At 51.1% G+C, this 12883-nt stretch overlaps 4 protein-coding genes across 4 annotated transcripts; 1 reads left to right on the top strand and 3 right to left on the bottom strand.

The window, feature by feature from the left end:
• Nucleotides 1–683: 683 nt before the first annotated feature.
• On the bottom strand, nt 684–3347 carry K441DRAFT_696818 (pheromone-processing carboxypeptidase KEX1). Its single transcript, XM_067652928.1, has 3 exons — nt 2780–3347; nt 2357–2717; nt 684–2295 (listed from the first exon to the last, which is right to left on the bottom strand). Exons 1-3 carry the CDS (start codon nt 2959–2961, stop codon nt 850–852), a joined length of 1989 nt encoding a protein of 662 aa, XP_067503484.1. The 5' UTR covers nt 2962–3347; the 3' UTR covers nt 684–849.
• Nucleotides 3348–4118: 771 nt separating this feature from the next.
• K441DRAFT_660799 (DUF431-domain-containing protein) lies at nt 4119–5432 on the bottom strand (the record flags this gene model as incomplete). Its single annotated transcript, XM_067648771.1, has 4 exons — nt 4596–5432; nt 4517–4534; nt 4346–4456; nt 4119–4284 (listed from the first exon to the last, which is right to left on the bottom strand). Coding segments are annotated over exons 1-4 (635 nt in total), but the record flags the coding sequence as incomplete, so codon positions are not given.
• A 591-nt stretch (nt 5433–6023) lies between these two features.
• Nucleotides 6024–7169, top strand: K441DRAFT_128749 (Endosulfine-domain-containing protein). Its single transcript, XM_067640062.1, has 3 exons — nt 6024–6269; nt 6359–6442; nt 6536–7169. Exons 1-3 carry the CDS (start codon nt 6234–6236, stop codon nt 6839–6841), a joined length of 426 nt encoding a protein of 141 aa, XP_067503482.1. The 5' UTR covers nt 6024–6233; the 3' UTR covers nt 6842–7169.
• A 327-nt stretch (nt 7170–7496) lies between these two features.
• On the bottom strand, nt 7497–8746 carry K441DRAFT_696815 (metal-dependent protein hydrolase; the record flags this gene model as incomplete). Its single annotated transcript, XM_067652927.1, has 2 exons — nt 7497–8616; nt 8718–8746. 2 exons carry the CDS (start codon nt 8744–8746, stop codon nt 7497–7499), a joined length of 1149 nt encoding a protein of 382 aa, XP_067503481.1.
• Nucleotides 8747–12883: the final 4137 nt, after the last annotated feature.

Genomic DNA, 12883 nt, shown 5'->3' with positions numbered 1-12883 from the left:
TCCAGCCTCTGATGTGGTTTCTCCACTCGGCTGATTCCTTATAAAGTCTTTATCCTCACTGCTTTGTAAGTATAGGTCTATGCATTATCGTGGAAAGGAACTAAATATAGTCTAATGGGAATGCCCATAATGAAGTCGAGGGGCTCGAAAACGACCGCGAAACTTTGCATACATCGCACTGCTGGAGGACTTGGACCGCGTAGAGCTAGCCGCAGTTTGCTTATGGGAGTCTTTTCCCGTATTACGATTTCGCTAATTGTGCAATCCAGCGATTGCAGCGATGGCCACTGTTCATACACCGACACAGCTGCGATGTACCAGGATACCGAGCTGATCTGGCTGTGACAGCGCCATGTCTCAATTTGAGAGAGCTGCGATGTACCAGGATACCGAGCTGATCTGGCTGTGACAGCGCCATGTCTCAATTTGAGAGAGCTGCGATGTACCAGGATACCGAGCTGATCTGGCTGTGACAGCGCCATGGTTCAAGGACGAGACCAGCGACTGTTAAACTGAATTACGGATAGGAAATGATATTTTGAGACCTGCAGAGGGCTAGGCTAGCCTCCGGGCTCCCCACCTGGATATGGTATCTAGAAAGGATTTAGCTTTTGTGACATGGACAGTAAGGGGCGGAACAGTGGCTTCGAAGGAGGAGAGTGAAGGCTCACTATGTGCAAAGTATATTTCCAGCGCTTCAAAATCACAAAATCACAGCACAGTCCTATCACAACATCTCTAACTTCCTAATTACATAGCAAACGAACGAGGTGTAATTGATTATCTACCCTCAAACCCCAAACTCCGCCCATGCAAGAAATTCTCTCTTAACCAATCACATCTCAACCCCTACGCTTTCTCCCTCACCGGCCTCTCGCCCTCCCCATCACTACTGCTCGCCTCCCCGAGACTATACTGCCCTTGATCCGCATCGCCATCCTGGTTATACCTTCTCCGCTCCGTCTGACCGCCCTCGGCGTATAGCTTCGTCTCCTTGGCATCCGCAGCGCCATTCCTGCTGCCGACACCATTACCATTCATCCTCGCCTCGACCTCATCGAGCTCGCGCTCATCAAAATCTGCAGCCTCGACATCACGCTCGCGCTCGCGGCGACGGAAATTCTCTAGCCCCATCCCCGCAATCAGGCTCTCACGGCCCTCGCCCGGCCCACCGCCCAGGCCCTTGTACCCGGCGCGGCGGCGGCGGTCGCGCCACACGTACCAGCCCCAGAGACCGGCGGCGATGGCGACGATGATGAGCGCCACTTCGCCGGACTTGTAGTATGCCTTCCACGCAGCCTGCTTCAGGCGCTCCTTCTCGGCTTCTTCGGCGGCCGTGCTGTTCGGATGGCCGCCGACGCTGACGAGTGGGCCTTTCTCGCCGTCGATGCGTGAGTCGGTGGGCGAGCCGCCAATGGATGCGATGTCGACGCCCATGAAGCGGTCTAGCATGTCGCGGGTGCGTCGCGGGTAGTCGAATGGGACCATGTGGCTGGAGTTGTAGAAGAGGACGTAGGTAAGGTTGCGGGCCTCCTGATAGATGCCGGCGGGCTCTCCCTCGAAGGTCCAGTCACGGCGTGGGGCCCAGACGCCGGGAGACAGCTCGAAGCCCTTGCCCCCGTTGAATTGGAGGTTGTTGATCAGCGACTCGGTGCCGATGTGGTTGCAGATTAGGTCTTGATCGCCGGAGAACAGCACGACGGGGATTTCGGCGAGGATGTTAGGGAGAAATTTGATGCTAGGAATGGAATTGACTGCGCGGAAGCTGGCGGAGACGGCACCACTGCATTCTGTCCAGCCAGTCTTCTTGTCGGGATTGATGTGTAATGCGGCAATAACGTCCTTGCGGCGGAGGTAAGGAGTCACGGTTGCAAGATCCGGAGGCCAGTTCATGCCGCAGGAATCATCGTCACGGAGGCGAACATCGTACATATTAATGCATTGGTGCCTTGGGTCTGCAGTCTTGTCTTTTGTTTCGTTAAGAATGTCCGTCATTATCTTCTCGCATTTCTGCGTGTCGACATGGTCTTTGCCCCCCTCGTCAAGGAGTTTAATACATATTGATTGCTGTGATTCAATGCGTTTCGCCATATCGGAGCCACCTTGGATAAGGTTGTGTTCATAGGCAAAGGGCAAATAGGAGAGGTAATGGTCGGCTGGTGAAATCCAGCCATTTCCGATAAGGAGGCCAGCTAATTTCCAGGGATTTTTGGTAGCATCTTTGTTGCGCTTGAGAATAGCCTGGGCAATATATGGAATGTGTTGGCCAGCGTAGGATTCACCTGCAATGTATAGCTGCCTCAAAGTTAGATTCATGACTCTCAAATACTGCATTAACCATATCCATGGTACTTACATCATCATGTTCATACTCTGGGAACAGAACGAACCATTTTTCCAGGAAAATCATGAACTGGTCCGTCATTTCGTCGAGCTCGTGCAAATAAGCATTTGAATCGACGTAACTGAAGCCGGTTCCTACGGGATTATCCACGAAAAGGACGTTGGCAAACTCATCCCATGATCCATCATTATATTCAAGTTTGCCTCCCTCTCTCACTCGATATGGCCCAATCTCCATCATGGCACCATCCATTGAACTGCAGCCAGGACCACCGTTTAGCCAGATCACTGTTCTTTGCTTATTCGCGATGTGACGATTCTGGTAATGCCAGAAGAATAGGTTTCCGTGATGTTCTGGTGTAATTTCGATGTGCCTAATGAGATTGTGGTTAGCCGGACATTCAGAAACTTCCTATCTAGAAACCGTTTTACTCACCCAGCGTGCATCTTCAACAAAGGTTCTGGTGCCCCAGGCAATGAGTGTACGAAGTAGTCTGCGGCACTCTTCTCCGCAGAGGTTCCCGGTAGCCATACTAATGAACACAGTAGACTGCTAGCTAAGGCAGCTATGGAGCCACCGCCCGGCCATCGTGAGGAAGGATGTGTGAAGAGTCGCATTATGAAGCTGAAAGGAGAGAATCTAAATGGTCGCAACGCCGGCAAAATTCCGGAAAAGTCACTGACTATTTCATGGAAATTGTATACAAGAGCGAGGCGGATTGGGATGAGAAAGTTCTATATTGCGTATTACGAAAATCGAGGGCAGTATGAGGGATCAATTATCCGTCGTGGTCGTGAAGGACGGTGGTTATTGCAGACTTAATGCGGCGTGAGGACTCGTGGCCTGGGTTTCGGCTGACAAGAATAGATGACTAGGGCAAGAGTGTCTCGTAAAGGAGACGGCAAGAAGAAGATGGGGGGTCGAAGAGCCTAGGTAACCTTCAACTCCCTTCTGGATCGTATTAAAGGAGGGTTGAGGACAGTAGCACCGCAGGATAGGTGGTCTTTGACATTTCCAGAAGCTTTGTCCTGTTGCCGTCCACGAAGAAATCCGCAGGGTCTGCGCCGGCGCTAGAGAACAAGGGGCCCCTGCAGCAAGGGCCGCGCAAGCTTGGCTTCTTCCTGCGCCATATCGGCCTCCTACGAGTCTCACCATCATGCGTCTCTAAAAGCAGCAAGACCGGGCATCAGACAGAGCTGAGGCGCCATGGCTACTTCAGCCCTCGCCGCGATCTCACAGGCACGAAGCGGATCGTCGAAGCTTATTACCCCCTCTCAGGAACCAATGACCTTGCAGCCTTGTCAAATGTTGCTCGCTCGTGATAGAACTGCCGTATCGCTTGCGTTGGTTGAGATGCCCTTCTGGTTGCGGGCAGACTACCTCTCAACAAGTCCCCATTCATCTATCTGTTAGTGAGAATCAGTCTCTTAAAAAACTCGCCGAGCCCATGACTTCTTCGTCGAACTGCCCGCTTCATGACTCTTTATCACCGCGACTGGTTGTGCAAAAATGAATGTAACATTGAACGAAGATATGCAGACGTCCTTCAAGGACTTCTAAAGGTCTTCTCTATTCTACAGGCCGTTTTAGGGTTTCCTCTGACATGTCTGTGCTGGAGCAATAGCTCACGACTTTTGATGCTCACATTTCACACCAAATCCACCGGAAATAAGTGAAAAGCGTGGTTTGCCTGAGAAGCTCACAGTAGATCCCCAAATCCTCTTTCCGAGTCTTTTTTAATCAGATCCATCATCCCCTAATGGAATCAGTCAACCACAGTCCTGAAATCTCGTCTCTATCAAGGGTAATTTTGGCTCTTACTTCAGGCATAATCGGTTGCCCATCCTTGCCTTTTACGTAGCGAAATGGCATCTCAGTACTTTCGTGCTTGTTGATCTTAAGCTCAGGATGATCTATGTAGGGTATGGCTTCTAGAGGGACTGCTAAGTTGTTAGAACCCGACCTTATGCTTCCATTTTCTCAGTCAAACTTATGATATACCTCTGTCATGGACTACCATCCTAGTAACACGCACCGCAGTGTCAGTGGTCATTTGCACCGGCCCTAAACGTCGACCTTCGTAGCCCTTCTTTCGTAATTCAGACGTCCGATCTACGTCAACCAAGTCAGCAGACTTCTCCAAATATTGCACGGTTTCACCCCAGCACTTGCCTCTTGGCGGATCGTCACCTATTTTGGCGTCAGTCTATTCTATAAAATTACATATGACAAGGTGCATCTCATGCTTTACCTAAAATGCCTCCGAATAGGAAGACGTGAAACCTCTCTCCATCTTCCGGACTCAACTCTTTAGATGCCGCTGGATCTAGCAAACATACTCTGTCCTTTTGGTCTGCAAATATCGTCTCAATGCTGTTGTGCTCGATATTCAAGCCTTTAGCCTGCTGCAGGTTTTCTGGCTGCTCCAGCTGTTCCGGTACTGATGAAAGAAGAAATTTTGCACCGGCGGTAGAGCACTCTGAGGCTATTGCAGAGTACTCGAGAGATGACCATTCCTCGAGTTCAGGATCCAAATGCTCGACTACGAAGATCTTCCCATCTCCAGGGTGTGCAGAATTAGCGTTCGCCATCTGTGAAAAGGCTTGAGCCGCTGACCAGCTTCACATACGCGGATAATGTGCCGATGTGCCTTTCTCTTAGTGCGGGAGTCAGCTGCACGTTGCAGAGCAGATTACCCAATCACCACCTAGATGGCGCTCTTCGAGGTTCTTTTTAGAGAGGGGCAGATAAAGATACTAGTCGGTCGAGCAAGATTCCAATCCATGGACTAAAAAGGCGTCCAGCGATTCCTTGACCAATGCTTAAGCAGCGTGCAGTGGCTGGTGTCTAGAGCAGGGAGAGGTTAGTGTTAGTGGCAGGGTCTGCCTCGGAACCAATCTATGTTCGAGGGCCTTTCTCCAAATGGCTTTGGTAAGGGTTTGAGATGGAGGGATGAAGGAGCTCCCGTCAACTTTGCAGCAGCAGTAGTCTCGTGAAAGGTATTCTAAAGTCGCGCAAGCGAGGTGACGGAATGGGGCTTGAGTGACGGGAAGTTGAATAGTTGGAAATATAGACTAGAGAGGATTCCTTTCTCAGCTTGACGGCGATCTGGCTCAATGCCCAAAAGTCAATGCTTGGCCCGCGTGACGTTCAAATCGCAGGGCCCACCGCGAGACGGGTAATGGGGACGTCAATCCAGCGTACTCAACTCCCAATACTCCTCATACTCCCAGTACTCCCAATACCCAACCTTCATATTTTTCAACCCAAGCGGTCCTTCTATGTGCCCAGTCTTGCTGAAGTTTTGTCGTGCATGAGTTTTGGCTTGGCAATTGTCGGACCACTCTACAATCTTCTACATATATGCTGCATTGACCCCACATCGCGCTTGCCCGCCTCGATCAGCGGCACTGCAAATCAAGATCCAGGAGAGCACACCACAAGCGCTATAGCAGAGAGCATCCAGTGAAAACCTCCCGCGTACGATTCCCACACAACCTCGAGATTACTGAACCTGGAAGCGTTGCAGCTAAGAGAATATCGACAATCGTTCTTATCGCTCAGATCCCTGGTCCTTGAACACCCGCCTAAGTACGCCTGCTATATCGACATTCCAAAACTTGAGTTCCTGTCCACCATATTGCCTGAGGCCAACATACCATCCGAGCCACACATCGGCTGCCGGAGCGACGAAACATTTGCCCTCGACCTCGCTGGCTAGCGACGCTGAGGAAATTTAAGAAGAGTCAACACTGTCACTCCAACCTCTAGGAACAAAGAATAAACACAACATACACATCTCCTTAAAACCTCCCTCGCCTTAAAAACCAGACGCCAGGAAATCCCATCAGAGCTGCAGCAGCAATTCGGACTATTCATTCCACCCACAATGAATCCTCATCAGCAGAATAAAGTAGACATCAGCGTACGTCACAATCAAGCCCCTTGCTAGGCATCTTCCGCACTCCACTGAGCCGCTCTCAATGCCGGAAAACAACTGACAACAAGATCCAGTCTCTGTCTCCGGACGAGCAGCGGCTGTTCCGCCTGTACGGAAAACTGCCGAACAAAAAGGACCTGCTCCAGAACAAGCTGAAGGTGCGTCGTGCCGCGTCCTCCGCTGCCCATTCTCCTCTCCATCACCCATTTTCACCACCAAAAACACCTCGCTAACGCCTCTCCCGCCCGTAGGAGCGCAAATACTTCGACAGCGGCGACTATGCGCTTTCGAAGGCCGGCAAAGCGTCCGACATCGGCGTGACCTCGATCGGGCGCGAACACCCAGTGCCGGAGAAGATCCCACACATCGCACCACTACAGCACACGCACAACGGCAGCATATCCGGGCAAGGCGGGCAGGGCGCCCACGGCAACGGCACCCAGGGTAGCGGCAGCCCCGTCAAGGAGAACAGCTTCTTGCACGGTGAGACAAGCCTGAACCGGGAGACAAGCGCCGACGACGTGGACGGAGAGGAGACACGGGAGGAGAAGGCGTAAACACCACGCACAACATGCCTATTGCGGGTTGTGATGCAGGGTGACTCTACGGCGGCAGTAAAGAGGATAAACAAGCGTTGCGTTTGCTCTGTCCAGCCCAGTTGGACGAAAACCCCGATCTACTTGCGGGAAATCCACCACGAACAGACTTTCCACGGTTGGGCAGGCGTTTTGGAGAAATTATATCACGATTGAATTAACGCCTGGACGTTCCAGTCTAGAAGCTTAGGGATTGTTCTTTATGTCAGGTATTTCTTGTTTGTTATTGCGACACAGGTATCCACAACCAGCTATGAACCTTCTCTTCTTATATCTTCGATTCAATGTAATCCACCTTTGAATTCCTCCCTTCCTTTTTCTGCGGGATTTCCAAAAGAAAAAGAAAATTTTGAATTCGTGGACGCTCGGCACATTTGAATACCACTCCTTTTAAGATTGTCCAATGTGCACATGCATATAGCTGATTTGCCCATCTCAACGAATGCGTTGCGAGGATTTGTACAGGTATCCTTCTCCACAACGCCACAGCGCCATATCCCCACTAAATGCTATGACCCAAACCACAACCTCCCAAGCTGACTGACTAGCCCAACCTGTGGCGCCGATCTGGCTTGAACTCTCCCTTTAACAAATTTTTTTTTAAAAAAAAGATAAATCACATTTCGACCGCCTTCTTCGCCATGCTCAGCGCGCCCTCAAACGTTTTATTCCCGCCAATAAACCCGTTCGCATGCACAAACACACACCCAGGGATCCCGCTCACCTCATCGAGCCGCTGATCCCTAACACCCTTCCAGGTATCCGGCAAATCCTTCCGATTCTCGAACCCGCCGCCCTCCTTCGAGACGGCCCTCACCCGCCACTTGGCGTCCGGCTCGCCAGACTCCGGGAACAGGACGTAGAGGACGTGGGGCGAGACGGCCGGGTCCTGGGCCGCGGCCTCGAGGGTGTAGAGGTGGTCGGCCCACGGGATGCCGGCGTCGCGGTGCGGGAGCACCATGATGCGGCCGAGGGGATCGTACTGCAAACGCGCGTTGTAGGCGTGCTGGACCAGGGCGCGGGCGGGCAGCCAGGAGCGGTGGGCGTCGTGCAGGGCGAGGGCGAATTGCTCGCCGGTGAAGGCGGAGGCTTTGAGGAAGCGCGTGTCTTCGTCGGCTTGTTGCTGCTCTTTGCTTTTGGGCTGGGTTTCGGGGGAGGCGGTGTCGGTGGGTAGTGGGGCGTGGTTGTACCGGTTCACGACGCTGGCGATGCTGAAGCCGCGGTCGTCGAAGCGCTTGGTTATGCCGGCGGCGGCAAGCTCGGAGGGCGCGTAGACGGGGATGCCGTTATCGTTAGCGTCGAAGGATTCGATGAGGTCGTTGTAGAGCTTCTCGTAGAGCACGTCGACGTCGGAGCTTGCGATGTCGAGGCCGGTTTGCTGTGCGATGATCTCTTTGCCGAAGTGCATGTAAACTAGGCCGGCGGAGGAGAGTTTGGTAGAGTGGGAAGGGAAGACGGTGTTGAATTCGCGCTGGTGGTGGTCGAAGCGGAGGGTTTGTGGGTTGTGTTCCCCGCCGACGTCGACGACGGTGTGGCAGGTTGCGAGGACGGAGGGGTCGCGCGTGCGGACGAGGGGTGAGGAGGTGTAGGTAGGGAGAAGCCGGAGGAGATAGACGGCTAGGGCTTCATCGGCGTGGAAGTGGCCACTAGAGGAGGGGAGGTTAGTTGATTGTTCATAATTGGGAGTGGGAGGGTTTTGAAGATGCTGTGGGAATATTTCGAAGTGGTTTCTGGAGCTGTGCACATCGCAGCACAAATGGTAGCCACTCGAGAATAAGAAGAGAACAAGCTTTAGAAAGTATAGCTGAAACTGGATTTATTCAAAGACATAACTCACCTATGCGTCCCTATTAATGGCCCGGTCATTTTGAGCTTCTTTGCTGGGGTCTCAGTGGAGGAATGACGCTGGTGGGTCATAATACAGGCTGGTGCGATGGGAGAGGCGCATGTGATGGTATGCGGAATATGGTAGGTTGCTCGTCTCAAGGCATGCATCCAATTGCTGCGGGCGTAAATATGGTGTTCTTGTCGAGGGTGGGGGAGGGACTCGTTGAAAGCATCGACTCCAGCGGGCTGTTTCACAGTTCGTCCCGCCGCTCCAACGTTTTTTTTCCTTAGCGGGCCGTTCGTGTGGGCGGGCGCTAAATGTCTGCTCTGGGTAAGATTGCAATAATCCAGATCACAGAAATTCCGTAGACCACCAGCAACTTCTCCTTTCCAACCCACTCCTCTGCTCCTCCTGCCTCCCTCTCGTTGCTATTCACACACCCGCACCCCGTTTAGAAAATTTCTATAAGGAACTACAGCTCTAGAAAACAACCCTAGTCTTTCTCCCGGCCCCTGCTCTGATCAGTGCGATCTTTCATACCCTGGATGAAAAGCACGCGACAGCCAACGACCAATTAACCCTATTTGTACCTGGCCGCGCAGAGAAAGCTGCCTACCTCCAGCATACTCACCGCACAACTCAACTGATATATCCCCAACACACCCGCCCTCATAACCCCCCATCTCTCCGCTCTCAAACCCGCGGTCCCATCGGCACGTGAAGATAAGAAACGGCCCCGCCAGGAGCGGTCAATAACGCGGCTCCCTACGAGATCTATCCACCACGTCAAGCCGACGCACGTACTCGTTACACCTCCCGCCTCTCAAATCCTCAAGCGACCGATCCACCAGATCCCGGCGCGCAACCTGCGCGTTCCATGCGTGCACGAGTCCTGCAAACTCACCGTCAAGGGTTCCCTCACATACCTGCCTGAGCTCGCGAAGAGCGTGCTCGGCGTCCTCTGCGCCGATGTGGACCACGAGAGTTATCTCCTCGGCACTATTCCTTTCTGCTATCGTCTTTACAATACCTTTGGCTTTCGATATTGGTGGTAGGACATGTGGTCTGGCCTTTTCCCTCGCCTTGACTAGTTACTACTTTTTCTACTCTGGCCTTCGGCTCGCCACGCCGGACGGCTCCCGCTTTCGGTATGCGCTCGTCAAGTTGATCGCATGGACACAGTGGCTTATGATACCTACACTGTTGATATGGAGTCTGAATAAATTTTCCGTCGACGCGGACAACAGCAACGGGTGGGTGGAGCGGACATTTGGTGGGAAGAGATCCCAAGACACATCGGTTCAGGAATGGTTATTTGGTCGCGGCGGCCTAGTCGAAAGCGCGACTATCGGGAGTTGGGATAAGTTACTACTCTGGTCGACGCCAGTGTTCCAGATAGGAGAGGGGTTTTGCAGTTTACTTGTCATCCAAGCTGCAGGCCAGATCTCGCGGTGGCTCGTAAATCGGGAACGTGGAGATAGTTGGATGGTATGAAGCTTTCATGTTGATTTATAAGATTTTCGCTGACAAGGCGCGCGTAGATTGGTCTATTGGTACTGTCTGGGTCCATTATATCTAGCTCCGTTTACTTCCTCTGGCGAATCACTACCTTCCCGGAGATCAGCAATGTGGATGCCATCCTCATCGGTGCCGCAATAACATGTGCCATATTTCTTTGCTCTTGGGGAATCGGCAGTGGACGCGGTAATCCGGTCGAAAGCTCTCTCCTCGTAAGCTCTTCCCTTTGCGGACCTGACTCCGGTAATCTAACATAGATTTCAGTTCGCCTATGTTACACTATGCATCTACCAGATATTCACCGACTACCAACCTTCTATATCTCTGGATGATGTTCCAATACCAGCGCAACCGGCCCTGCCTCCGCTTCCTCCTATCATCATGGCTTCGTATACGACCCTGATGCATGCCTTGTCAACGCTCCCGACTATGATCCACTCAGCCTTCAACCTCATCATTGGTGCTGTCATGACTATCACGCCTTCGGTCATCATCTCGCTTGCATATCGCGTTTTTGTTATGTATGCCAGCGCTCGAATCATTCCAGCCATCCGCGAGTCGGGTGCTCGAGCTTTGTCGCAAGAGCCCTCCCTAGAAGACAGTGATGAGGCTGGCCAATTCCTTGGTTTCCTAAGCTGGTTTAGTCCCAGCATTCTCATTGCAGTCTACACCAGCCTTCTCATGCAGCACTTTGCATCTACCAACGGCGATGGATCCGTAGGAGATTGGTGGAAAAGTCAAGGTGGGGACGCTGGAGGGAATTTTTGGAGATGGATTAATCTGGCCGTTACAATGGCACTATACGCAATCGAGCTCAAAATCTCGAAGGAGGATGATGATAGCCGGCTCACAAGCCACTGGAAATCGGACTGAAGAAAGTACCGACCACAAGGCCTTATAATACATATTCTCTCTTCGCAGAGCCTGGCGACCTTAGCCACACAGAACACTTGGACGATTTCGCCAAGAGGCGTACATGACCTCGACCACGCACAGTGTTACACTTCGCCATCACCGAGCACAGTGTCGCCATGCACAGAAAGGCACAGGCCATGTCTCCCACGTGTGCCGCCTCTACGCAATTTGGACACCCACGTCTACACCTGTATACCTCTCACACCTCATTTTGATCCTCCGCCTCATGTCACGAGCACCTATCATGTCCGAATTTCTTGGCCAACACCCATCCACCTTCACCTCCGTCCCAAGTCCACACTATTTCTTTGACCTTTCAACGATGCATCATCATCACCAGCATTTTTGGGCGTATGGAAAGACACCTGTTCTGAAACGGATGGATTGAACAGAGAGCCCCATTCTTCGCGTTTCCATGTATCGGGCGCGCTTTTTGATGAGACGAACACAGCGACCTTGTACATAAAGCCAAGGCTTGTTTATTCTATGTTCCACTAGTGTGTGGTAAATTCAGTCTAATCGATCCAAAGACGTTCAAGTGCCAACATGCCAATATGCTAATATGTGCAACGTCCCTGTTAATGAGTTGGTGGGACGTGTCCTCAACCAGGTTCTCCTCCTGTGTTACTCCTTACCTCAGCAAGCTCAGACGATAGAATCAATTAACAGACATACATATATCCGCAAGCGGATATTACTAACCTTTTTTATTAAAAAGTTAATTCTATAGTCTAAGGGACTTTTCTAGACTTTAGTAAGCGACGCGACTTATTTTATATATAAAGTAGTTACCTTCTTTAACGAAATTAATCTATACTCCTATAGTAGCTATTATCTTAGGAATACCGTTAAATTTATCCATAGAAGTAGCTCTATAATTAATAAATACCTCCACCCTACTAGCCCCCGCGATATTAAGTGAAAAGCGCCGCTAAATGGGTAATATATTAATAATTAAATTACCTACCCCTACTATAGATATAATATTAGTTAACCGGCAGACGCCTATCTAAATACTAACTAGAGTATCTACTAAGCGGAGATTACACTAGGTAATAAAGGAAGAAAGGGTTAAGATTATTTTAGAGTATTTATAAAACTACCGATAGTCCTTTAATAACCTTTCTTTAGCGTAGCTATAGCCTAGTACTACAAAAAATTTTTACGGGGAAAGAAGGTAAAGAAGCTTATTACTACCCTTCTAGGAGATAAAGAAATCTATAATACGATTATAGAGACTATAGATAGTAGCCGTCGACCGCCTCGAGGCGACCTGTCATATCAAATCGAGTACTTACCTTACAACCTCCTCTCCTCGAATTGTACGGCGTCCTCTACATCGAAAGTTCTGTTGGTTGGTACCCCTCAGAATGGTTGGCAAGGCACTTTTCCGGTAGTAGGAGGACACTGGAAGTCACTATACTTAGGGTAGGAAAAGAAGGCTCGGCTTGGGATAGAGGGCGGGTGGAATTTTTGGACTCTCCTGGGTTGGCGTACCTTAGGCCTTGCTCTTAGAGGACCTAGCCCTTGCTTGACAGGCTTGCCTTAGAGGTTACCCTTGCTTGACAGAGGGAGGTGCTGACGGAAGGCCTTCTAGAGGACTTTTTATCTTACTAAATCACTAAGCTCTTTCTTTTCCGATGGCAGGGTGCCTGTGGCATTCATCCACCTGCATCTGAGTAGAGTGAGCAAGGACCTTCCGAAACATAAAATGGAGTGGTTAGGTCATACGCGACTTTAAG

This window comes from Cenococcum geophilum (genome assembly GCF_001692895.1).
Source record: "Cenococcum geophilum 1.58 unplaced genomic scaffold K441scaffold_24, whole genome shotgun sequence".
Taxonomy (NCBI): domain Eukaryota; kingdom Fungi; phylum Ascomycota; class Dothideomycetes; order Gloniales; family Gloniaceae; genus Cenococcum; species Cenococcum geophilum.
Note: the sequence above shows the minus strand (reverse complement) of the source record. Positions and strands in the feature narration are given on the sequence as shown.